At 35.6% G+C, this 27,603-nt stretch overlaps 1 protein-coding gene across 7 annotated transcripts in view; it reads right to left on the bottom strand.

The window, feature by feature from the left end:
• Nucleotides 1–60: 60 nt before the first annotated feature.
• LOC149785206 (uncharacterized) overlaps nucleotides 61–27,603 on the bottom strand; it is a 144,970-nt gene continuing 117,427 nt past the window's right edge. For all 7 annotated transcript variants that reach the window (XM_089979013.1, XM_089979009.1, XM_089979012.1 and 4 more), the window contains 2 exons: nucleotides 23,104–23,367; nucleotides 61–8,912 (listed from right to left, as the gene is read on the bottom strand). In XM_089979013.1, coding sequence (XP_089835139.1) covers nucleotides 8,742–8,912; nucleotides 23,104–23,367 — 435 coding nt within the window. In that variant the 3' untranslated portion in view covers nucleotides 61–8,741. The remainder of the gene's footprint in view (nucleotides 8,913–23,103; nucleotides 23,368–27,603) is intronic.

Raw genomic sequence — 27,603 nt, 5'->3', positions numbered from 1 at the left:
GAAGAAAGTTGTTGGACAAGTTTTGTAATGCATAGATGTCGAAGAAGAACAAACAAAAAATTCATTTTGCAGTAACTTTTATTCCTTGTCACTGTTAAGGTAAAGATTGCACAGTAGTCTCTTTAATTAATATTGGTTCTAAACCAACATATATGACAAAACACATTAAACAGAATAAACAAAAACCAACATATCTGGGATGATATATTATCAACAATTAATAAAGCTGTCAAAATTTTAGAAAACTTCTACCAGGTACCCACCTATCCTAACGACTGGTTACGTGGACACCCTGTCAAAGTGAAATTGCATTAAATATGTCCAAACCTGAAGTCCACATTTTTAAAAATTCACATAATCCTATAAATATCACTACATAATGTCATCTGGTACAAATTCCAAGAACAATCCTCACTGTCTGATAAAGTTCTGAAAACCTCCATCATCATATAGTAAAACATTGTGGTCCATCATCATAGATATCGTACGACTCCCTTTCCTTAGCCACTCTGTCACATGCTTATTTAGAGACGGTGTGACCTCTGTAAGTAACACCTTGATCATACAATCTCTGAAATCTATTCAAGATTACAAATGAACATGTCACTTGTGCTGAATGATCAAATAACCACCCCCTGTTACCTGCCACTGTAACACACTCATGGCTCAATCAAAGAGATGTCACATGGGAAAACAAGTTATGGAATTAATGTCAATTAATATACTGGAAGAGGCAGACCTTTGATTGGCACATACATAATAGATATCTATGGAGCTTAATCAAAATGATTAACAACCTGAAAATAAATAGGTACTGCCTTTACAATCACTGGCAGAAAACTTCTATATGGCTCAATTTATTACCTGGGTTATTATCAATAGGCACATACCTGGATACCAGCTGGCATCTTTGAGAATTAATACCCCAAACTGGATACAGAAGCCTGGGATATTCTGGACAAGGAGCAATTTTAGAAATTCAGTAAATGGCTTTAATAAGTGAGATCAGATTTGACTGAAAATCTGATGATACTGCTCAAGTTAGAATTGAAATTATTAAATAAATCTGCACATCCTCATAATTCATTAATGTCTTCTTCTAGTAAATATTACAATTGTTAATTACTGCTGTTGGTTGTTTTGTTACCTTTAGCTAATTTTCAGATTTCCTTATCATGAAATATACACTGAAAATTTGACCAAAAAAAGTACATTGTGTGAAGGAAAATCTGTAAATATTACAAATTCTTAGCTGATCACAAATGCAGTCCTGTCTAACCTCATTTGTGAATATTGATCACAAACATCATGCCATGGATTCAACTATCATTCATTTTCATGTTTTTTTTTGTTTGTTCTTGTGCATTTATTATTGCAAGCATCTTCATAAATGTACAGACATGTTGCCAAAAAATGTAAAATAAATTACAATATCAATTTTTTTTCTTTAAATTTTAAAAGCAATTCTTCAAAGGTAAACAAAATTCACACAAACAATATGCATTTGCACCTCATTGGTATACACATCTTGTAATTAAAAAAAGTTCCTTCACCAATTTACATAAAAAGTAATTGTTTCACCAAAAGGTCATTTAATAATTGTTCTTTTTTTGGGCTAGACATGTGCAAATTGTTAGAAAGGTGTACATTGTAAAGATTGCTACTTTTCTTAAATAGCAAACAAGAGCTTTTGCTTATTACAACAAGAAATCAGCACAAAAATATTTTGATTACAGCTTTTCCAATTTGCAGAAAAACACATTTCAAAATTGGAATCCGAAACCTACACTCGAAATTGATCAATATTCCCAAGGTGCTTTATTTTCTTCTCTTTCTGGATATTACTATAACTGCATTATTATATTGTAGCAAATCACATTTTTTAAAAAAGAGATGTGTAAATAAGTCCATTATTTAACACTTACTTGGAGAAGTTTCAATTCACATAGGTCTATGGCCTGGTATCCAAGGTCAAATATAGTTTGTGTTACTAGCACTTTAACACACTATAGTCTTCCAAAAGATGGTCACAAAATATGCAGCATTTTTTGTGACCATCTTTTGAAAGCAGCAACTGACCTTTCAGGTCACTTTATGTCAAGAAAGACAACTTAGGAAAAAGATCAGAACTTAAAAGTGGTTACTTCCTGTAGATATTGTTCCGATGGTAGAAACATTAATAGAAAATGATTTTAAAAGGAAAAACCCCCTCCAAAATTTTTTCAATTTCAAATATCTTAAAAGAAAAGAAATTTTAGAATAATAGATACATTTTCTTTTAGATCTGTATGTTGATGTAAAAAAGGACCATGAATAGCATACTGTATGCATGAAGTGGAGCTGGATAACAAGATTACCAAGAACTGCCATAATAGCTCAACTGACAGAAACTATCAATGAAAAAGAACCGTGGTACATACCACCAGATGAAATGAACACATACTGCACACATGAAATCTATCCGATCTTGCATAAATAAGTATTTCAACCTGATCCATCAGTGTTTTCAGTACTTTGAATACATACATCTCCCACCACAAGTGAGATTCAAAACCATACCCAGGTTCAAATTAGTTTTTTTTTACTTGCATTTTCTTTTTTGCGAGTGGTAAAACAAAACTTGCAAAATCAAATCTCTACTGCCATTTTTTGGACGAGTTATTTTTCTGGTGATTTTTAAAAGAAAAATAAAATACATGGACAGCAGAATTTTTGGGTGTTTTTTTAATTTGTTTATAAAGCTTTGATGTTTTTCTATTGCTATAACTCAAGTTTGATTTATACACACATCTGATTTTGTATTTTTGGATGAAGAAGGAATAATGAACTTGAGCCTCACAACAATATACATATCTAGTGATGGATACTGAGAAATGAAAATTTCATTCATATATTCAAACTTCAAGCTTGAAAATAAAACAGTAAATAATCATTTGACGCAAACAGTTGATCAAAAGCACAAAAAGTGATCTTTCAACTGTTTTACATTGCTCAGAGAACCCTCCTCAAAAAGGACAAGAACTGATATTGTACTTAGAATACAGCTGCATTCAATATAGCCTGGCCAAATAAAGTGGGAAAAACCATCTTGGGGGTGAGTGGGTTCTTAACCTGGGGAAAATGTTTCACCCGAGTTGCTCCATAGTATGGATATTTCTAAATCAAGATAACATCAGAAATATATTTCCATATTTGTGAATGAAATGGATGGGTGCAAAAGATATCTTGCCTCCCCATGAAAATATAATGGGTGTGCCCTTGTCCACTGTGTATTATCAGTAGGTAATTTATGGCCACTGCATTAGGTTACATGCTTATATAGCAGGCACATGAAAACCACTTCATTAGGCTACATGTTTATACAGCTTATATCACAGCAAATGAATCAATGTCAAAACAAGGTCTGTTTTACATTTCAAAATGATGCTCCAGTGGCCTAGTGGTTAGATTGTCTGCCTCGGACATTCCCATATAAACCAATCAAATGGTCAGATTTATCTAAAAATGTTGAAACTATTGAGGCTGGCTGCCAGAAAAAAAACTTGGAAATATTATCATAACAAACTAAAATTTGGGAAACCAAAACTCTACAATATAAATGGAAATCAATATTTCTGTTCCCTGTAAATGTAAAATAAAATATTTTTTTCATCATCAATAAAAACGCAATAACACAAAAATGCAACGATAAAATACAAAACAGAAAATAATGCAAACACCAATTAAAATTTTTTGTACATGAGATCCAGATTCATCCCATTTCTTAATGATTAATAAAAAAAAGTAATGATTCTGTGGCAGTCAAACAATAAACATGATTCTGAACCATAAAATTGTGCCATATTACAGAGAAGGTCACGTTACCATGGGGCTAAAAAATTTCTAAAACTCCTTTCACCTGAAATTAAACACAATTTTCACTTCCCCTCGCTCAATAATCTATTACATACTGTAAATATACATGATGAAGATAACTGAAATATTCTGGTGTGAAACATTGTTTTCTGGAACTATAACCCTTGTGACACCTGTTTTAGTGGCAACTATAAATGGAGACCTGTCTACTATCCTTAATGTAAGCATGTTATATGTCTAACAGTTAAACGTAAGATCTGGGTCAGTAGGATGCTTTCTCTATAAATTTCTTCAAATCAGGTTGATTGCATATTTTATGAAAGCAACCGACTCTTAAGTTTCTCTATTCTTTGCAAATTCATAGCAATTAACGACATATAAGCATAACTTGTTTAATTATATGCATGCTTTCTGTCAAAGTTGGTCAAATTATATTTGGCAATTACCTTTAAACAAAGCTTCTGAAATGTTTTTTCTACAAGGAACAGTGTCAATACCTTATGACAGATCAGCACAATTTTTGTAAATATTTAATGCCTTCAAGAATGGCTACTTTCCATTGAATTCTGTTTTTTGGGTTTGGAGAAGTGTTTTTCTTTAGTAGGTGCAGCCATATTTGATAGCATATTTGCTAAATTTTTTGTAAACTTGAAACCCCTTCATGCCACTATGCTTTCTGGAAAATAAGTAATTTTTGAAAATAGTTGCTTAAAGGATTTTCCACTTTTAACAACCATATCATTATCTGAAGATAAATCTGCAGTGTTTGCATAAATCTTCAAGTCAAGACGCTTTCTGTCAAAGTTGGTCAAATTGTGAAGATTGGTTTTTGTGAAGAACTTGTTTAAAGTTTGGTTTTTTTTTTTACTTTTAGTAATGGTAGCAATATTTAACTGAAGATCACCATCTTTTGCACAAACAGTTGTTGTTGTTATGGGGTTTAATGACACTTTTCAGCAAACAATAAGCTATACATGGAAGCCAGTACATCTGGTGGAGGAAGAACCTGGAAAAAACACCAGAAGAACCACCAACCCATGGGAAGCTATTGGCAAACTTTCTCATGTACCCACATTGGCCAAGCCAGTGACTTAAACCCACGCAGACAGATGAGATGGCAGTGATCTGTAAACAGTGAGCACATCAGACCACAAAGCCATCCAGGGTCCCATCAAATACAGCAAAATTTTGCACAGTGGTAATTGAGAGAAAGTGATTTCAAATGTTTTTCTTTTTTAAAGAAATGGGTCACATTTGATTGTATATTGTCTTCATCTCATAAGTTTGTGACAGTTCATGCCAATATACTTTCTATAAAATTTGGTCAAATTTTTGTACTGAGAAGTGGATTAAAATGTTCTCCAATTTTTTAATAACAGCAGCCTCATCTGATGGCAAATATAAAATTTTAAGAACTTTATGCCAGGATGCTGTCAAATTTGGTCAAATTCTGCTGAGCAATTATTAAGAAGTCATTTAGAGGATTTTGTTAATGGTGGTCTTTATGATGGCAGATCTGCATCATTTGTATAGAACTGAAAGCCCTTTGCGCCACTACAACTTTTGTCAAATTTGCTAATATTTTGTGGTCAAAGTTGTTGTTGAAAAGAAATTGTTTCAAAAGATTTTCTGCCTTCAGTATTTTGATGTTGCATAGGCATCATTTGTAAAAGCCTGAAAGACCTTCATAAAATGCTGCCGCCAACTTTGGTAAAATTCTACTGAGCAGTGTCATTTACCTAAAGGTTTTCCTTTGTCAGGACTGGTTAATATCATCTTTATAAACTTTAAAACTCTTCTTGCCAAGACTGTTCTCTGCCAAGCTTGGATGCAAGCAAATCTTAAAGTAAACTATGTTTCCCTGATAACACTTATCTGACCACAGTTAATTGGTATAACTTTCTCTGCTACCTCTTAATCCAGCCCTTCTGCTAGGATGGGAAAATATCTTTCTGTCTGTTAACATTATATAAAAGGAAGCAACCCTTACAGGTTACCTCCCCTTATATCTAGGTGGCTATACCAGGTTTAAACCAGTTTTTACTCGATCAGAACCTTCAAGGTTACTCATATTGTGGAGACTGGTGTGAGGGATTATTTCTAAATATAAATAAGATAAACCCATGAGGCAGCAATGGCACAACCCTAGTTTTCATAAAATACAGGTCCCTATCAGTAAGGGATTGGGAAGCTCTTCTTGATGATTAATGCAATCCAACTAGGAATGGTGCAAGCTGAAATATCAGCTGAACCTTTAATGGACCTTCCATCTCCCTATAGAGACTGCCAAGCAAACACAGTCCTAACTGTACATACCAGTCTATCGTGGTCATCTCCATCAAGGACAGGCTGAACCTGGGGATCTCAATTTCAAGTGGATTGAGTTGCCAACAACAGATTCCTGGGACCGAAAGTGTGCTGCTTCCCCATTACACGAGGTAGGGGGCTTGACTCACAATCAGCCAATACTGTGCTGTGGGTCAGTAGAGGGTGATGATCCCACCCCTGGTGCGGGGGGGAATGTTCTGCTCTCTGCCCTTTTGAGCGAGGTGTTGCTACTCCACAAGGTGAAAGTGCAACTCTCTTTCTATCCTAGTGGTAGAGGGCGCTACTCCTCCTCAAACATTTTAATCTGGAAGGGCTGATTTTGCAAGGTAATAGTTGTTTTCCTTAGGTATTATGATTGGGTAATGCATTTGAAGGAAGAAATTCACTTGTTAAGTAGTGGCTAATCTTTTATATGTATGCAGTGTTGAACCTTTCAGCATGGTGAGAGAAAAATAAATGAAGAGGGTCTTTCATGTATGCATAATGTATGGGGCTCTCATGCAGGGTCGGTCCAGTGTTCTGGAAGATTCTGATTCACCGCAATGGGAGAATGGCATTTCCATTGTTCTATTGGGTATTTTCCTCCTAGAAAAGTACCAGCTAATACCAACAGGTAAGATTTTACTGCTATTAAAATAAAAGATGCATAATTTGAAAATAAGATTTATCATAAATGCATAGTATCATGGACATTGTTATGGCATGAATGTGAAAGTGAAAACTTGTTTAAACTGGGTTTACTGGTAGTCACCTAGCACACAGAATGGGGGAGATAACTTCCCTTTGCCCATGGAGAAACTGGTCTTGTGTTTTTTTCTATAGAAGATTCTTAAAAACTGCAAATTATGATGGATAGACAACAAACACAGTGCCATAGCAATCGGAAAATCTAGTGAAGTGAGTAATTGAAACCAAAATCCACCAGCATAATGGGTTTATCGCCATACCTGTGAAGTAATAGGTACTGCATTATAGCGAGGTGCCATTCTTGTACCCAAGACTTACTGTACAAGTAGGGTCCAACTGCAGGCAGATCAGGATCTATGTTGCTTGTTGTAATGGTTATTCCACTGCATAGAGCCAGATATGCCAGCACATTATGTGACAGCAGATCTGGGTCTGTGCAGTTTGCAGTTAGATGCAACTTTTAAGTAATGGTATTCAGGACTTTACAACTATGCTACTGCTAATGAACAGCAGAGGAGGAGTTTTCATAATTACTTGATTGTTGAGAACATACTACAGCTTAAAATCAGATGGTCATGATACACTGCATTGTATTAAAAAAAATGTATGCACATCTTATGTTCTTGTAGTAAAAGCTCATAAAAAATACATAACTAACAATGTATGCCTGAATTCCAGCATGCCCCATAGGATTTGGTTTGGCAGTTTATGGCATGGCAACTCTTTGAAGGTAATATCATGCCACAGAAAGTATAGTAAACTGTCTTGCCAATGGACACACAGTGGCAGCCCATCTATGCAGATCCTACTGTGGCAACTGAACCTGCTTTCTTCTAATGAAAAGTTCAGCTCCATGGATGGGAATATGGCCGATACAATGTCTATGAAGCATCAGGATTTTTCTTGTAACTTTCTGCCCTGCATGCATCATGTCTTACTACCTCATACTGAATATGCTCACTTATAAGTTGATTCCCACTGCAAACTGCATAGACCCAGATCTGTGATGTGTATATATAATATGATGGCAGTTACCCAAACAATATTTCTCAATGTACATTTTAAGTATAATAAATATCATAAATATTTACAATAAATATTATAAATATAGTAAATACAGTAAAACCTGTCTTGAAAGACCGCTGCTATGTGAGACCACCTGTCTTGAGAGACCATGTTCTAAATGCACAGATTGATGATAATATAGCATTATGACCTGTTATGAGAGACCACTTGTCCTGAAAGACCATACTTTATTGGCTAAAGGGGTGGTCTTTCAAGACAGGTTCTACTGTATTATATTTGGAAATATATGTCATAAAATAAAAGTTACCTATGTGACCAAATCATAAAAATGATTGACATGTGGCTCATGATACAAGTTACAAACTATATGGAATAAGCATGTAATCATTGAAATGATCCCAAATAATCCTATCACATTTCTATAAGCACTAAAACAATGCCTATTCCATTCCATACACAGGTCTTCTCCAGCTTCAACTTTCTATGAAAACTCTTACAAGGTGTGGTCTTTTGACTAAGATATTTCATCATAAGTTGACAATTCAAGAAATAATTGAAAAAAATACGACCAAGATGTGTATCATTCTTTGAGAAATTAACTATGTATCAGACAGATGATCCTAAATACTCTGAGGCAATTCCTGTTTCTGAAATGTTATATATGCTAACATTTCATATCTGCTAAGTGAAACTATATCATGCCGATGCTTTTAATACAATATAATAAACAATAACTACTGACAGCTGTGCATACATAAATTAATTGAATAAACCACAAGCCTGCTACAACGCAATACTGTTCCCTAAATCCTGAATCCCTAAGCTTTGCATATAATGATTAAACATTAGACAGGTATATTGTAGTGTCTGTCATCTTCTGCTATCAGCATGATCTGTGGCCATTTGTCTTTGTAGTCATCAGGATAGTATGTAATAAAGTCCTCTTGACCAAACTGACCAAGACGAAAGACATGGATGGTCACACCTAGAGTATGCCCAAGTAAACACATCTCAACCTGAAAAAAAGTAAAACAAAATTTAGGAAAACGTTTGAAACTTTATTCATTCAAATAAACTGTACAAGATGTTGTAGCGAATTATATAGTCTTCTCCTATTGGTTCTTAAGTTACAAGATGTTCTAGCAACTTCTGCACTGTTCTCTTGAAGGTTCTTAAGTTACAAGATTTCCCAGCAACATATGAAGGTTATGTTACAAGATGTTCCATCAACTTCTGCACTGTTTTCTTGAAGGTTATGTTACAAGATGTTCCATCAACTTCTGCACTGTTCTCTTGAAGGTTATGTTACAAGATGTTCTAGCAACTTCTGCACTGTTCTCTTGAAGGTTATGTTACAAGATGTTCCAGCAACTTCTGCACTGTTCTCTTGAAGGTTATGTAACAAGATGTTCTAGCAACTTCTGCACTGTCCTCTGGAAGGTTATGTAACAAGATGTTCTAGCAACTTATGCATTGTTCTCTTGAAGGTTATGTTACAAGATGTTCCATCAACTTCTGCACTGTTCTCTTGAAGGTTATTTACAAGATGTTCTAGCAACTTCTGCACTGTTCTCTTGAAGGTTATGTTACAAAACATTCTAGCAACTTCTGCACTGTTCTCTTGAAGGTTATGTTACAAAACATTCTAGCAACTTCTGCACTGTTCTCTTGAAGGTTATGTTACAAGACGTTCTAGCAACTTCTGCACTGTTCTCTTGAAGGTTATGTTACAAGATGTTCCAGCAACTTCTGCGCTGTTCTCTTGAAGGTTATGTTACAAGATGTTCTAGCAACTTCTGCATTGTTCTCTTGAAGGTTAAGTTACAAGATGTTCCAGCAACTTCTGCACTGTTCTCTTGAAGGTTATGTTACAAGATGTTCCAGCAACTTCTGCACTATTCTCTTGAAGGTTCTTATGTCACAAGATGTTCCAGCAACATATGTACCGTTCTCTTGAAGGTTCTTATGTCATGTCAAAAAATGTTCTAGCAACTTCTGCATTGTTCTCCAGATGCTTGTTATGCTTTGTTGTTGTTGTTGTTGTAGGGTTTAATGCCATTTTTCAGCACATGATAGGCTATACATGGCGGCCAGTATTAATGGTGGAGGAAGAACCCGGGTTATCCCCAGAAAGAACCACCGACCCTCAAGAAGCTACTGGCAAGCTTTCTCACATATCCACATTGGCCGAATCCGAGACTCGAACCCATGCAGACAGAGGTGAGATGACAGTGATCCGTAACGGAGAGCGCTTTAGACCACTTGGCCACTCGGGGCCCCACTTGTTATGCTACAAAATGGTCAGTGACCTGGATCTTGTTAAGGTATGCAGTCTTGAACTAGACTGACTTTAAAGAAATCATCAATTCAGATTTGACGTATTTAACCAAATTCTCTGACCATTAGAAGCCATAATTTGTAAGTTTCCTTACTGCCCTAATTAAAAACCACACATACAATCTGGTCCTATGAATACAAGTTGTCTTGCAAAACTCAGTTTTAGCTCACGTGACTGTAAGGTCAAGTGACCCTATGAAATGGTCCTGTGTCATATCATCAGTCATGCATCATTTATAAACAATTTCTTGTTAACAATCTGGAATCCACATTTCTGATCCAATTTCAATTAAACTTGGAACCAATCAGGTGGCCAAAGTGGTTAGAGTGTCACTTAAAATGCGGGAGGTCACAGGTTCGAACCTGGCCTAGTCATACCAAAGACTTAATGCTAAATGTCTGCGGCATAATAGACCAGTACTAGACATCACTATAAACTGCAACACTGCAGACATCTTAGCGATATGACTCACACACTAATCTAAGAATATGTATTTATATCATCAAAATCTCAAACAGGTTCAATATTGAGAGAGATCTATAGATATTAATGAGGTGATCTTGCATCTGTTTGGCTGGACTTGTTACCATTCTGTAAGTCAAATTTCTGATTCAGTTTTGATCAAACTTGGAACAAATGCTTCAACATTAAGATCTTGGACACATTTCACAATGAGCAAGATACATGCATATTAATGAAGTGATCTCGCATCTGACTGGCTAAAATTGCTACCATTATGGAAGTAATATTTTTGATATGGCTTCGATCAAACTTGAAATTCTGCCTATAGCATTAGGATCTTAGAGGAGTTTGATATAGAGCATGATGCCTGGATATTAAAGAGGTAATCATGCATTCGACTGGCTGATCTCTTACCACTTTGTTTGTCGGATTTCTGATCAGATTTTAATCAAGCCTGGAATATATGCTGTATCATTACGATCTAAATTGTGTTCAATAATAAGCAAGATACATGAATTCTAATTACATGATTTTACATCTGATTGTCTGAGATCATCACCACTCTGGAGGCCATCAAATTTGTATAAAACTCAGAATATATGTTTATTTCATCAAGATAATGAGCATGTTCATTAATGAGATGCATTTTGTAATAATAAAGTGATCTTGCATCTAACTGGTTTGAGCCTGTTGCAATTCTGGAAACCATATTTCCAATCCAACTGAAATATGAACCTATAACACAAAGATCTTGGATGGGTTTAATCACAAGATCCACTGCATATTTACTGTGCCAATTACTGGTATCACCGTGGAAGCTACATTTGTTACACTGGTCAACAGTGAAATCATTACTGACTTGAAAAGGCCCTAATCTGTAGTATTTTGGTGTGCCGAACACGAATATAACCGTGAAAAATTTGTATTGGCTCTCGTTTTGAAGATATTCATATACCTCATTTTCTATGTTTCACTGTGTAAATTTCTCCAGTAGGACTGCAGCAACATCCGGAATAATGATGTAACATTGCATAATACCATCATGCTCACATCATCCACAGTTGATTGCATCATTTTCTGATGCAATGCAATACTAATGCCATGTGGCTGCTGAAGTAAGTTGACGTCAGCAGTGTACTATACATGTGTAGGCCTATTATACTAATGCCAGGCGGCTGCTGAAGCTGACGTAAGCAGTGTACTATATAAAGCCCAATCAGATAGGTTCAGCATTTAAAATATTTTAGACGTTGTGCGAGACAGTTCAAGCTACTGTTACATAAAACTTATTATTTTATCCATTTACGTACAATAAAGAACAGTAATGCCTCGAAAGTGTGTTAATACCGCGGACAATTTTTGCTATATTTGTGGGGAAGTGACATTTGCCAACCAGAAGAAAAGTATCAATTCTCAAGTGAAGAAGGCATATCATCTTTACTTCGGATGCAAGGTTGGTGACCAAGACAAGCCTTGGGCTCCGCATATATGCTGTGCTACATGTACAACACAGCTTTCACAGTGGTTGAATTGCAAAAGGTCATCAATGCCGTTTGCAGTCCCAATGGTGTGGAGAGAGCCAAGCAACCACCTAAATGACTGTTACTTCTGCTTGGTTCCTCCTCTTTCCGGCGGAATAACGAAGCGAAAGAAGTCGAGAATAGTCTACCCAAACATTCCGTCTGCATTAAGACCAGTTCCACATGGTGAGGGACTTCCTATTCCAGAACCTCCAGCAGAATATTCTCTTGATTCATCTGACGAAGACAAAGGTGAGTCGACCTGTTCTTCTCCTGGTCCATCAGCATGCAGTGATCCAGATTTTCACTGTGGTGCATCATCAACCCCACACAGAATAACACAGGAAGAACTAAATGACCTGATTCGTGATTTGGACTTATCAAAGAACAAGGCAGAATTGCTAGGATCAAGACTCCAACAATGGAATCTTCTAGAAGAAGATGTCACAATTACTGCATATCGAAAGCGCCACCAGCAATTGGAGCCTTTCTTCAGAAAGGAAAGTAATCTGATATTCTGTTCCAATATTGAGGGCCTCATGAATGCTTTAAAAATCACTCATGACCCACAAGAATGGAGACTATTTGTGGACTCTTCGAAACTGAGTCTCAAGGCTGTGCTTTTGCACAATGGAAACATTCTTCCATCTATTCCAGTAGCGTATGCTGTCCACATGAAAGAGACATACGATAACTTAAGGCAGCTACTGAATTCCATTGAGTATAACAAGTACAGCTGGCACCTCTGTGGTGATTTGAAGGTAGTTGCCCTTTTAATGGGACTGCAGCAAGGATATACAAAATACATGTGTTTCTTATGCGAGTGGGATAGCCGAGCAAGGGAAATGCACTACATGAGGAAGGAATGGACTCACAGGCAGAATGTAGCCATTGGAGAGAAGAATATCCAACACCCAGCTCTGGTTGAGGCTCAGAAAATCTTGCTACCACCCCTTCACATCAAACTAGGTTTGATGAAGAACTTCGTGAAAGCCATTGACCGGACTTTGCCAGCATTCCGATACCTGCATGAAAAATTCCCTCGACTCAGCGAAGCAAAGATTAAAGAGGGAGTTTTTGTGGGTCCTCAGATTCGAGAGCTTTTCAAAGATGACCGGTTCAACAACTTGCTGGAAGGTGACGCGAAACAAGCATGGAATGCTTTTCGCCTAGTTTCTACAAACTTCCTCGGAAATGTTAGGGCAGAAAACTATAAGGAACTAGTAGAAGACATGTTGATGAAGTATAAGAAACTTGGCTGCAATATGTCTCTAAAGATTCACTTCCTTCATTCCCATTTGGATTTCTTTCCTAGCAACTGTGGTATTGTTAGTGATGAACACGGCGAACGTTTTCATCAAGATATCGCAACAATGGAACAAAGATACCAGGGAAAATGGTCCACTACAATGCTGGCTGACTACTGCTGGACACTCCTCAGAGATGCTCCCGAACAGCTGTACAAGAGACAGGCGAAGAAATCTAAGATGTAGTCAATGACTTGATTTTTTATAGGTAGGCTATTACAGTTGACCTTTTACTATTGGAATGCATTTCGTTATGTAAACATTAATTTCTTGCAGATTACAAAAAAACTAGAGCCAATTTTGCAATTTGACTGTCATATTCGTGTTCAGCACATAAAAATTGATAAGAATTGACTAATTTTATTTCAGTAACATGACTTTTGTAAAAATTTGTTGTCCAGTGTTATCTGATCCTGATCAAACTTTAAATATTTGCTATATTATCAAAATGGTGGACAATTTCAATAATAAACAAGATTCACGTATTCATGAAGTGATCTTGCACCTGATTGGTAGAGCTAATTACCACTCTGAAAGCCATAGAGCTAATTACCACTCTGAAAGCCATCATTCTGACCATATTTTGATCAAACCTGGAATAAGGGCTAATATCCTCAAGAATATGGATAATCTGAAAATGAGCAAAATGCACGTATTAATGACGTGCTGACCATGTCCTTTCACATTTTGACACCAAAATAAAGAGGCCTCTTATACATGTTGTGTGCAAGGCCTCAACAAACTCTGATCAATATAAAACCTCTGGGTAATACAGAAGGTCTGGAATTAAAGTCATTATGCAAAACCATCTTATTTCTTTTGTCGGTGGTGGTCTTGACTTTTGACCCCAAAATCAATAGGTTTTATTCATGCCAAACATGCAAGTCATTTACAAACTTTATTGATAGAACATGGTTTATTAGTGAACCAGCTGTGCATAAAGCATTTTTCTTTTTTATGTAAGTAACCTTGAACTATGGACCCCAAAAGTGATTGGATTCATTCTTACCCCAAGTTCAAGCAATCCACAAAGTTTGGGTCCAAGTCTGAGATGTAGATGTTATTGTGGAAAAAACAATTTTCTTCTTTCAGTTATATTGACCATGAACATTAACCTATTGATCCAAAAATGTACTAGCTTATTACTTGTCCCGAGTACAAGCTATCCATAGAATTTGTACAGAAATCATTTTTCTCCTTATTATAACAGTGCCTTATAATGTTTTTGCAGAGAAACCATTCTTCTTTCAGCTATAATGACCTTGATCTTTGATCTTTTGACCACAAAATCAGTAAGTTTATTCCTTACCAAGTTCAAGCTAACTACAAAGTTTGATCTAGGTATGAAACGTGGAAATAATGATATTGTGCACCTTATATATAATAATAAACATATAATCTTTTCAACCCTTTTTCTTATTTCAGCAATAGTGACCCTGACCTTTGACCACCCCACCCCAATAAACAGGCTTCTTCCTTACCCCAAATACAAGTTATCCAAAGTGTCAGGGTGAAAGTAAATTTCCCTTCAACAAAAAGACAGGTATATAATAACACAAAGATGAGGTACAAAATAATGTGAACTGAGACATCACCTGGTTCTCATTAAACATAATCTAATGTCTGGTGAAATAATGAAAGTAGCAATGGTAAAACAGACTCCAAACAAGTGAATGGGATCACGACAATACTCATGTAACAAGAGTGGCATCAATACACTCATGAACTTTAAACTAAGGGATCAATCTAATTATTAGCTTTTGTGAATGAAGAAATATACATTTATCATGGCGCACCTTTGGTAGTGGCACTAGCAGTTCTGAAGACCTCAGCTAACATGGAACATGATTCATGTTTTTGCTAAATTAATCCTGCACTAAATACAATACATTAATGTATATGAAATTTTCATGCAAAGATTACAGTCCTAAAAATGTTTTGATTTACTTGCACCTTATCTTGCATGTCTGAAAATCTAAACTTCAAAAATGGTGGTATTATTTTAAGGAAGCCATGGCAGGTCTGAAGGCAGAGTCAGACTCTCCATCCAAAGATCTCAAGACTGATGCCCATCCAGGGCAACATGGGTTGATTGCCTCAGTGTGTCCTAAGAAAGAGCACTGAGCTTTCATTTCCACAGCACGATGCAATTAATACTATGTTCAAAGTGCCATTAAAACCAACCACCAAACCATGTTTTTCATGACAAGTTTGTCCAGAAACAATAACCAGCAGTGTTTCATGATTTTATATCATAGAAGTTAAAGAAGCTGAAGAGAACCAAACATACAATCTCTTGAAAAGAAACAATATGAACTTGTTTATTTATAACACTAGTGATGACAAAGATAAAATTATTGAGTAATATGCAAATAACTGTTTTTCTGTTGTAATATCATTTGACCAGTTAATGAGGAAATTGCTCCTCCTTGATCAGTTAATGAGGAAATTGCTCCTCCTTTACAAATTAACTTTGTTCAATCTTTGCAGCACCAGAAACATGGGCCATTTTTCTCTCATGTGATCAAAAAATTACATTTGCCATCTAGTAAAGTTGGTGTTTTAACATATTTTGAAATCAGAATAAACTTTTTTCAATTTCATAAAGAAACATCAGGCTCACATTTTTGCATTGTATGGCTAGGCAACCATTCTGATCTCATAGTTTCACATTTTGCACTGTATGGCTGGGCAACCATTCTGATCTCATAGTTTCACATTTTAACACTTTAGTAATCATACAGAGCTAGATACCTAGATACTGAATGCTTACATAAATCTGATTTATTGAAGATGAGTATTTTTTTTATTCTTCTTTAAATAATATATAATCCCAATTTTCAAATATCAGAACTTACCCTTTAGAAATTTAACCCTGTGTAAAATATGAAATAATGTGGAACCTAAAGGACCCATAAGGGTTCTGTCAGGTTAATAATAATTGGACCTTTTTTCTCCATCTTTTTGTGAATTCATGTTTCTTTCTGCAATAAAAGGTATAAAATTTCTTATGTTTTGAAAATAATAGGTCTTTTTACAATCAATATATACATCCAGTATATTTTATTATTTTGCCAAATTGGGGCAATTATAATATAAATGTTTGAATTGGATGGACATCATATGGCTTACTTTCAAAGGAAAATGCAATGTCCAAATAATACATTTCAAACATGTGAAAAGAATTTAGTTTTAAACAGGTTATACCAGTGAATTTATGAGTGGTACTTCAGTTTTTCTAAATATTTTGATGCAAATAGGTATTCCTATTATGGTTTATTGTTCCCAAAGGCCTTGAACTTTTAAACCCTTAAACTCTGCTGAAAAGAAAGCTCAAGCTTCTAGTGACATTACACAAACTTCAAACCTAAATCTCATTATTTCACAAACCATGGTTGTTGGTAAGGATGGCATACACAGGGTTCCCACGCTACCAGGAAATCGGGAAGAAGTCGGAAGAAATGATAATTTTTTCCCCGACCATGAAAAGTCATTGAATTTTGCAATTATTGACGAAAGTCTGGAAAAACCCGGGAATTTTCCTCCACAACATGAAGCCCAAAACAAATATGTAATTGAGTCATAACTGAACTGATCGTGATTTTAATTTATCGATTTCTAACCAGATAATACGAAGTTTCAGTATGGACTATTTGGGTGCTTGCCATAAATATATTTGTTGAGACAATCCAAACGCTCATTGGATTAGATTCATCTAGCAGACTTTTTGTTTCCCAGACAGCTCAATATCTGTATTTTTTTTAAATGGAAGGTATGAAAACCAGTCTAGCATCACAAGAGGCCAACATGGTGGCATTAAAGCATAGCTCTTTAGTGGATGGGCTAGCAAACTTAAACATTGTTAAATCAAGTTATACCTGCATGAAATCGATATGAAAATTATTTTCTCAGAAATTGCGTGTATTAAAATCGTTATGTCTTTAATCTGCTGAAAGACGATGAAACTAATGCGTTGATAAAATTAGAGCTGGTACTAGCGATTTCAATAGCATGTTGCACAAGCACACAGAATCTCACAACCGTCATTTTCAAATATTGTAGAAAAAAAATATTAAATGAAAGCCGTATAATGGTTTTAATAAAATACAAAAACGAAAGGGCACAAAATTATCTATATTTATTCTGAGACCAACTTCAGAGTTTTGTTGTATCACGTGATTACCACGTTGACATGTGCTCTGTCACGTAGGTAGCATACGAAGCAGGTAACCAGACTACTCTGCTTGATGAATCAGACTGGCCAAGTTTCTTGCAGTTGTTCTCTAAATAAATATGCTGAGAATTATGTTCTTTCTGGTTTTTACAAAAGGTATCCGACTTTCATTTAATATAATTGAAATTTTGTACAACAACATTAAAAAGGAGTTTGTTATTGATATCACGTGACTATTAGACTTCCGATGTCGTTGAGATTTGTGAAGTAATGTGACTATTAACACAAATGGCGAGTACCAGGTCAGGTTTCGTCTATGATAAGTTTCGTCTAGTCTGTCAGCAGATTATAGACAATGATTATAATACTTGCCATTTTTGAGAAATAAATAATTTTCCTATTGATTTCATGCAGGTATAAGTCGATATAACCTAGCTTAAATTTGCTAGGCCCGTTGGTAAGCTATCTTACCGTGGCAGCAGATTCCAAATTTGATATGTAATTGCTCTGAACCCCAACTCCATCCAAAATGTCCAAATCTGAAAAAATGGGGCTGGTATACTCGGCGGAAACCTGGATTAGAAAACTTTCGAATCTCTGAGCTAAACTTTGGAGTGAAACTATTACACAGTGACATGTAGCTTGAAGCATTGGTTTCAGATCTTAATGGAATGCAGGAGAAATGGGAAATTGTCGTCCCTTTTATTATGTATTAAGAAACGATAATAGCCCATGTATCAATACAGGTTTGGGGACTTGTTTATTAACTACAAGAAGACAAGTTGATTTTACAGAAAATTCAGTCCTAGTTTATAAAACAAAATATAATTTTGAAGGTCTTTTGTCAAAATTTAAATGATGGAATTTTCAACCAAATTCTCTTAAGGGGTTTAGGTTGGCTGAAAAATCTTGTTTGAGATTTTATTGGCACACATTATTTATGGGTTAAACTTTTTTCGCAACAAGATAAGATTCTAAAACTTTGCATTTATTGGTTTTTTTTCATACTTTGATAGGAAATGTTTACTTTGTATAACATGCACACATACTGCTCTAGAATTCTTTGGAATTAAAGGTCTGAAAGGAAACAAAATAATTTATGCTCATTATGTTGTTTCCATGTAGCAACATAATGCAGGTCAGCAAATTAAAGTTAGAATTTGTTTTCTGTACACTGAAATGGCTTTAAATGCCAATTGATGGGAATATAGTCAAATTTGTTTCGTGTGACTCATTTAGTGGTTTTGTACATGATCATCTTTTCTGACATATGTTTTGGAGAGTTTTGAATGAGAAACATCTTCAGATTTGGAAAATGCATGTTTTATAATCCAAAATGTTCTTTAATTCCATTCAGTAATGGTCATATGTTAACCTTGAAATAATTAATTTCATCCTGGAAAAAACCTGGAAATTTATATTTAGAAAAGTGTGGGAACCATGCATACAACTGTTTATACCATAACGTTTCCAACTACCACCATTTCTTCTTATATTTTACTGGTACAAGTCTTAAAATTACAAAATATTACAAAAACATATGAAAAAACAACACAATGTACCAGAAAGAAGATTTGTTCTATAATGGTTTTAGGTCTTTAAGATTCTGCTCCAGTTTTTACAAAAAATTCACTTTTTGACAGGCATGTCATCTTGCTTAAGGTCAAATCCCAACAATCAAAACTGAAAAGTGTTTTGTTAAAAAATCTCATACAATCCAAAATAAGATCTCTCTTACAAGTTTATTTGGTGATTTTATCATAATTTAAAGCTGGACTGCATCTATTAAAATCCAGCTTGCAAACTAGCAGAAATACTTCTATAAAGATCATTATTCTCTGCTGTCCCAGTTCTGACAAACTTTTCTTACACCAAAACCTGTATGACAAGTACCTTGATTTGCCTTTCTCCAGACAAAATTTGATGAAATTAATTCTAACTGGCCAAAGCTGTGTTTCATTTTATCTAAAAGTCTGGTACACAGTTTGCTTTCTAAAACTGAGTATCATGTCTAAGCTCATAGTTTGCATTCGAATCCTGTGGTATTCATACCCACAGCATCTGGTAAATAATGAATGCATATAAAGCAACAACTGATTAACACCAACATAAACATTCCTGGATTCATCCTTAAATGTCATATGATCCCATACTGTCTATACTTGCTTAAAAGTCAACCTTTTTAACTAAAAATTTATTAATGCAGAGTAGGGGTTGTCTTTTAAGTGTTATATAAGATAAAAAATTCAAATATGACCTTGTCGTAATGGCTATATCTTGAGACACTATAAAAAATTTTGGGACACCAATTATTTTCAATAGTAATTTTTTATGACCTATAAATGTTGGGACATGAAATTACAGCAATTGTGTCAGGTATTTTGTCTTGGAATAGCTTGAACATTTTGTTCTACTAATCGATCAATGTAATAAAAATGCAATAAAGAAGTTTCAGAAAGTGCTTTCAAAGTAACTATAATACTGTCAAAATTCAGTTTTAGTTTTGATCTTAGCGACCATAACCATTTACACAGGTAGGGTCATCATGCTAATACTGTGGAGTACTCTGTGTGTTCATGATATGGATTTTTAACATAGCTTTAACAATTTTTCAGTCATCTCACTAAGATGTCTGCAGTGTGCCAGTTTATAGTGAGGTCTAGCACTGGCATATCAAGCCACGAACATGTAGCATCATGTCCCACGCAGTCACATTATCCTGACCCCATGCAAGCTGACTGGTCCTAACACAAACCTCTTAACCTCTTGACCACTTAGCGAGGCAGCTGTTAGTACCATTTTTACAAATCTCCGGCATGACTTGGCCTTGGTTCGAACCTGCGACCTCCTGCATCCAAGGCAGATGCTTTAGCCACTTAGGCTACTGGAGTGATATTTTGGAGTACAAGGGAATTAAACATCAATGTAGACACAAGATGAAATTCCCTCTTACCGAAGCCAGTTGCAGGAATTAAACACTTTAAGTAACTTGCTTGGGTTGCTGTTAAACTATTTTGTTAAGCCAAAACACAAAATTAAAACAAATCGATGATGATTTTAGTCGATCTATATACAGAATTTTAGCGTTTATTTTGGTCATTCTCTCATGATCAATGCTGGTTATTGCCTTATATAAATTAAATGTGTGCACCTTTTCATAAAGATTGATCCTTTAACATATAAAAACAGTGCTGCTTTGATTTCCCCACTGGACAATCCTTCGAGTGTACCCTGATACTTGTACAATGCCATGTAGAGTCCCTTACCCCTCACTTGACACCTGCAGCAATCCTCTGATGCGATTTCAAAGACTGTTTGAACAAAGAGTTTCTTAACGAACCCCCATGCTCAACCTCTACATAGCTAATGCTTGAAGTTTATGAATAATCCTGTCCATTATAGTGTACTTTGTCACTCAGATACCATACACTGTGAATTGTGTAACTTGGGTACTTTCCCCAATATGGGAAAATGAAAATGCAATGCATCATATGATGGAACATTCAAGTTAAAGGTCGTCAACTTTGCAGATAAAAACAACAATGTTGCGGCAGAATGTGCATTTGGTGTGTCAGAAAAACAGGTTCATGGCTGGCACAAGAAAAAAATCTAGTTGACAGTGCCAGCCATCTGAAGAAAATTTAAATGGAAAGCCCTTATGTGAATTGAAAGTTTGGTTTGAATGCCTGGGTTATAAAGCAGCATCAAAATGGGCATCCAGTCACCAGAAATGCCATTAGATTGAATGCCCTTTCCACTGCCAAGGCTAATAGTGATGTTTTAATTCAGCTGTATGGTGTACATGATTTATGCAATGTCACAGACTTGATATTGAGGAGAAAGTGAATAGTTTTATCTTTTAAATTTTTATCAATGAGAGGAAACAAAATGATTTTGATCTGATGTAGATAGGAAATATGGATGAAAGTCCAATGTCTTTTTGTTGATTTCATTTGAGATAACAGATGACAGTAAAGAATCAGAATTGGATGATGAATCAGGCGAGCAATCTGAGTTGGACGATGTTTAGGATGACCAGATGAGAGTGGAGGAATTCAGAACTTTAATTGGTAACCGATGATGAAGATGAATTCTTGGATTCTGAACCAGCGATATCTGACAGTGACATTTATAGGATACTGTGAATCACCAAAATGTTGAATTTACTTTGTTTATTATAATACTTTTAAAATTATTATGAGATATTGTGAATTGCATCATTCTGGATTATGATTTTTATACCCATATATGATGTATAATTCAGTGCATGGATTTATTATATACATGGGTTTAAAATGTTGTGTTATCGATTTCATTACATGAGGATGGACAAATTAAGTTGTCAATTTTTTCAATAATACAAATGCATTTATTCTACACTGGTTTTGTCTTTATTTGTCCAATCCATCTTGTCTATCTATCTATCCAGTTTGACTTATTTATTTTTCCAAGTACAATTCCAATTCACTGACAGCATGTCACCCCTTGCAGACAGATTTAACCTGCAAAAACAACACCTTGACTTACAGAAGGGTCATTCAGAGAATTTCTCTTTTTGCAGCCCTAAGTGGTGGTGGTGGTGGGTTGACTTATAGTCAAATCAACTTTTAAGTGAGTGTATATGGTAGGTCAATGCTGAAAGTCAAAGTTCTTTACGGATTTTAACCTTGTATAAATACAAAAGTGGAATGGAACCTATAACCCTGTAAGTGCATACTCTGTGGTAATACAACTTGCAAAGAATGGTGTATCATCTACAAAGACTATAATCTTTTCATTTTTGTTTCACTTTAATGACTCAAACAGCTCTGGAGAGTTGTTTTTCCAAGACATTAAAGGAGTTTTCAAGAACTTCCTTAAGTGTTTCCGAGAGTATTTTGCTTTTGAAAGTCATTCTCCATTTTAACAGCAAACACAGTTCACTTCTAGTCTAGTCACATTCCTTACTAAATTAGTTGGCTAATCGTAAATCTGATTAGCATACCAATATAGTAAAGGTACATTACTCCATCTGGTAACTATCAGTGTTATTTGATCCATCCAGTTTTATCCCCGATAATATCTTAATCTTTGAAAAATATGTAACTAACAAGAATTTTCAATTTAAAAGGTGAGATATTTTATTCCGTTTTAATATTTTGTATTCCATTTTAATATTTTGAATTCCAGCAGACAAATTTGAGAGATCTTGATAAGATTCAAGGAGTTTTTCCATAAATTAAGGATTTTCTAAGGACAGACCAATTTTTAAAAACATTCATTCATTTTTTCTGGTAAACCCCGAAATTCAACAGTTTTTCAAAGTTTAATGATGATTCACAATGACAAAAGAACAGAACGTAAAAATTAGCATATCTCTGAGATTATCACATGTATGAAAACCTGCCTTCAAGGGCAAAGAATTACCTGTTCAAGACCAAAAGTATTACCAATATAGTTGAGATGGTTGCGTATGAACATTTGCATATTCTCTGATGTGTCCCTGCCAAACAAACACCATACAAACACTGGCACATCATGCCCACCTATATAGTCCCGATACAACTGAATGGCATCTAGCACCATCAAAACCTTGACCCCTTCCATTAAGACAAGGTCAAGATCAGAGTTTAAGTCAGTAATGACTTTCTCCTCTCTTGCTGAAGATGTAATGGTCTTAACGTCTTCCACCTGAAAGAAACAAAAGACTAAATTACAGTCAAATCTGTCCACAGCAGCCACCCATGAGAAAAGGCAAAAGTGACCTTTGCAGACAGGTGACCCCTCAAGGCAAGTCTGGCTCTCAAATTTCTTTCTTGACATATTTATGTACTATGAACCGAATAGCATTAACATTATTATCAGTAGCATTATAGTTATTATTGTTTCATATGTATTATTATCAGCAGTAGTAGTAAGCTACAAAGATGCATGTATTTAGTTCGGCTATTCAGCACCCTATAAAATCAAGAAAACTACAACTATGTACATGCACTCATTTATATATATCTCTCTCTCTCTCTAGGGGCCCTGAGTGGCCGAGTGGTCTAAAGCGCTCTCTGTTACGGCTCACTGCCATCTCACCTCTGTCTGCGCTGGTTCGAGTCTCGGATTCAGCCAATGTGGGTATGTGAGAAAGCCTGCCAGTAGCTTCTTGTGGGTCGGTGGTTCTTTCCGGGGTTTTCCCGGGTTCTTCATCCACCATTAATACTGACCGCCATGTATAGCCTATCGTGTGCTGAAAAATGGCGTTAAACCCGACAACAACTCTCTCTCTCTCATACATACACTTTTATCTGATCAGGAGAAACGGCTCCTAAATAAAATAACAAACTGACATCTTACATGTAATTGTGAAACACACAACTTCTTGTTAGCACAGTTGGTAAAATTAGACATGACAGCAGGTGAACAATTGATAGATTAAGCAGTTGCTCAATTCACCGAGATAAAACACATTCGGTTTTCGTTTGCCACCTTTAATCTATAAGAAATGAAAAGAAGCCTCCTGGGGCTATTGTTAGTAGCATCTAGACCATTTAGTTAGAGAAACATCTGACCCTTCCCACTCCACTTTTGATACATCAGCATTTTTGTTGGGGTGTAAGGTTAAATTCAACTGCCTAGCAAAAGGTGGCATAGGGTAGCAGCCTACCAGTAGGCCTAGCCAACTTACATGATATTACACAGAATCATGCCTGCATGAAATCAATAGGAAAAGTATCTATTGTCTGAGAAATTGTGTCATGTCTTTAAAAAGCTGACAGACAAGATGAAACTACAGCACTGATGAAATCTTACCTGTGTTATGTGTATTTAATTTGCATTGTTTGTTAGTTTTTTAAACTTACATCCTGATCAATGGTTACTAGGGTCAACTACTGACAGTGACCAGGAGGATCAATCAGAAATTGTTGTTGTTGTTGTGGGGCTTAACGCCATATTTCAGCACACGATAGGCTATGAATGGCTGCCAGTATTAATGGTGGAGGAAGAACCCGGGAAAACCCTGGGAAGAACCACCGACCCACGAGAAGCTACTGATGAGTTTTCTCACATACCCACGTTAGCCAAATCCTAGACTTGAACCCAAGCAGACAGAGGTGAGATGGCAGTGATCCGTAACAGAGAGTGCTTTAGACCACTCGGGGCCCCCTCAATCAGAAATACCCAAGCATCCTATTTCTGAATCCATATTTGCATTAGAGAAAGAACTTGTGTGGGTAGAAAGTAATGGCTCAATGCCCTTGAAATTTATGCTGTGAGCAATATCAGAGACTTTACAAAAAGGAAAAACCCCAAAGAAACTTAAAATAAACAAACAAACCAAAACAGAACAAGAATGAGAAGGTCACAAACAACATAAAATCAACAAAAGGGAATATACATCATGTGAATGAACAGTGATTATTCTATTTAGATTAGTATTTTTTGTGAACAAATGTGTTTTAGATATCACTGGATTTTAAATGGATTACAACACAAGTGCAAGTTTATTTTAAAAACTTTCATGTTATTGTGTGCATGTGTGTGACTTGGATTTTTTTTAAAGTTTCAGTCATATCGCTACGATGTCTGTAATGTGGCAGTTTATATTGATGCTTAGCACGATGGCATTATGCTGCAGACATGTAGCATGACGTCTCACCCAGTCACATTATCCTGATACAAGTCCGCCCAGTCCTAACACTAACCTCTTAACGCTGGGAGCCTAGCAAGGCTGCTGTTAGTACCATTTTTACAAGTCTTAGGTATGACTTGGCCAGGGTTTGAACCCTGACCTGTTGCATCCAAGGTGGATGCTGTAACCACTGGGCCACTGGTGTGGTCCATTGTATGTTTTGGAATGACAAAAGCATGCTGCATATGATGTGATGTTATTCAGATACTAATCATCATATGTAACTGACATTCTGAACTGAAGACAAGCTATATCACTGACAAAAATGACTTGACATTACTAAATACATGATTGTAAAAAAGAATGAAGTTTTTAAAGTCACCATGCAACCTAAATTTAATCATGTTTTTGGTGAGTGACAATATTTTTTCACAAGGTTAAATCACTTTATGCTGCTTTAAACTAAATTATAACTGGTAAGTATATTTATTAAATTGAGGTGTTTACATCATTGTTTTAATATTAGTCTTTATCGCATCTATTATATGTCTGACAATATGCACCAAAATAAAATGACTGGAATCTTGGTATTATACCTCCTATCACTTGAAAAAATGAAATTCAATCAGCATGACTTTTACATAATTTAAATGAAATGATTATAATTTATAACAAAATCTATAACTTCAGATATGTTTTAAAAGATTGTTAACTATTACTGACCGACTTCTTTAGTGCATATTTTGTTAGCACAATTTAAAAACAAGAGTCTTCAGACGGGATTTTAATCTAGCCAGATGCAAAGCCAAGAATCCCTGATTAACTCCATAATATTTTACATATTTTATAAGATCTGTTAAATACACACACACACGCACATATATATATAAAGAGAGAGAGAGAGAGAGTTAAAAATCTCAACATTTTTTTTCTTACTTAGTATGTAAGATCTCTCTCTCTCTCATAACTGGAAATCTAAATGATAATAAAGTTCGACTTTGATAATTTCATTGACCCTTTAGTACCCACTGGGATCATACGAGACGACGCATAGGTCAAGTGACTCATCATTCTTCAGAGGGGTCAAAGGATACAAGATAAGACCAGGGAAGGTGAGTAGGCATGTGATCCCTAAGGGTATTACAGTCAATGACATTTTCATCAAAACTTCAACTTTTTCTCAAGTTGCAACTTTAATACTTGTTCAGTGCATGTTTGACCATAATCCCTTAGCTTGAAAAGGCAGCACCCACATGATTTTGCCATATGACAATCTGTTGCTCTAGCCACAAATATAATACTTGTGTAGTGCAAAGTAACAGAGAGTGGTTATTTGAGCTCTACGACCTCAATTGTGCTACGAGCACAGTTGAGACCTGTTCAGTGTCACTTGTATAGACTGCATGAGCAAAGTTTCACTTACAGTAGCCATAGCTCATTCACGATGACACAGCCCAAGCTCATTCTTGACATAAGCACCTACGTACGACAATAAAGATGAAAAATTAGAGTTGGGTGATATTTATGATTAGATGGCAATGGAGGATTTCAGAACTTTATATGCAAAATCAGACAATAGTAATGAATTTTATGGCATTGTCTCAGATGACATAAGTGACATTTATATGACACTGTGAATTGCAGAAGTGTGAACTTTACTTTCATTTTTTATTTGTAAGATGTGTGCTATAAACAAGTCAGATAAGCAAGGAAAGGAATACCTTGGGGACAACACCTGACACCCCTGAAAAATGAATGGTTGGTCCCTTTCAAGCTTGTACAGTTGTCACTGTTGATGATACAATGTATCCCCCAATATAAAAAAAAGGCTCTGTACATGACAGACTTGTTGATAAACAAGCTAGTTTAAGCTTGATTTAGCAGAGTTGTTACTGAATGGGATGGCCATGTCATAGCACTTGCATATCAGCAAGTGGTAGTGTCAGAGCACTTTTATATCAACATGTGGTACATTCCTGCAGAAAATTATTTCTCAAAATTGGAAACTCTGCATATTGCTATTTATACCTCTACACTTCCACACAAAGCAATAACAAACTTCTAATTTGGACTATCCCATAAATATATACAGTAATCGGTGCCAACTGGGTAAGGGACAGCTGTGAGACTGCAACTATTTAACAGAAACCATATTGTTTGCAACGTCCACTGTTGACAGCAGACTTTCCAGAGCAAATAAGCATGTTGTAATATTTGTTTCACTGATGTTCTGTTATCATGATGCAGAGCCATGGTCTATTGGGCTATTACATGTACTATCTCCCTGCTACTATTAGCACATGATT

Source organism: Sinohyriopsis cumingii, chromosome 13 (genome assembly GCF_028554795.1).
Source record: "Sinohyriopsis cumingii isolate HCF-2022 chromosome 13, ASM2855479v2, whole genome shotgun sequence".
Lineage (NCBI taxonomy): Eukaryota > Metazoa > Mollusca > Bivalvia > Unionida > Unionidae > Sinohyriopsis > Sinohyriopsis cumingii.
Note: the sequence above shows the minus strand (reverse complement) of the source record. Positions and strands in the feature narration are given on the sequence as shown.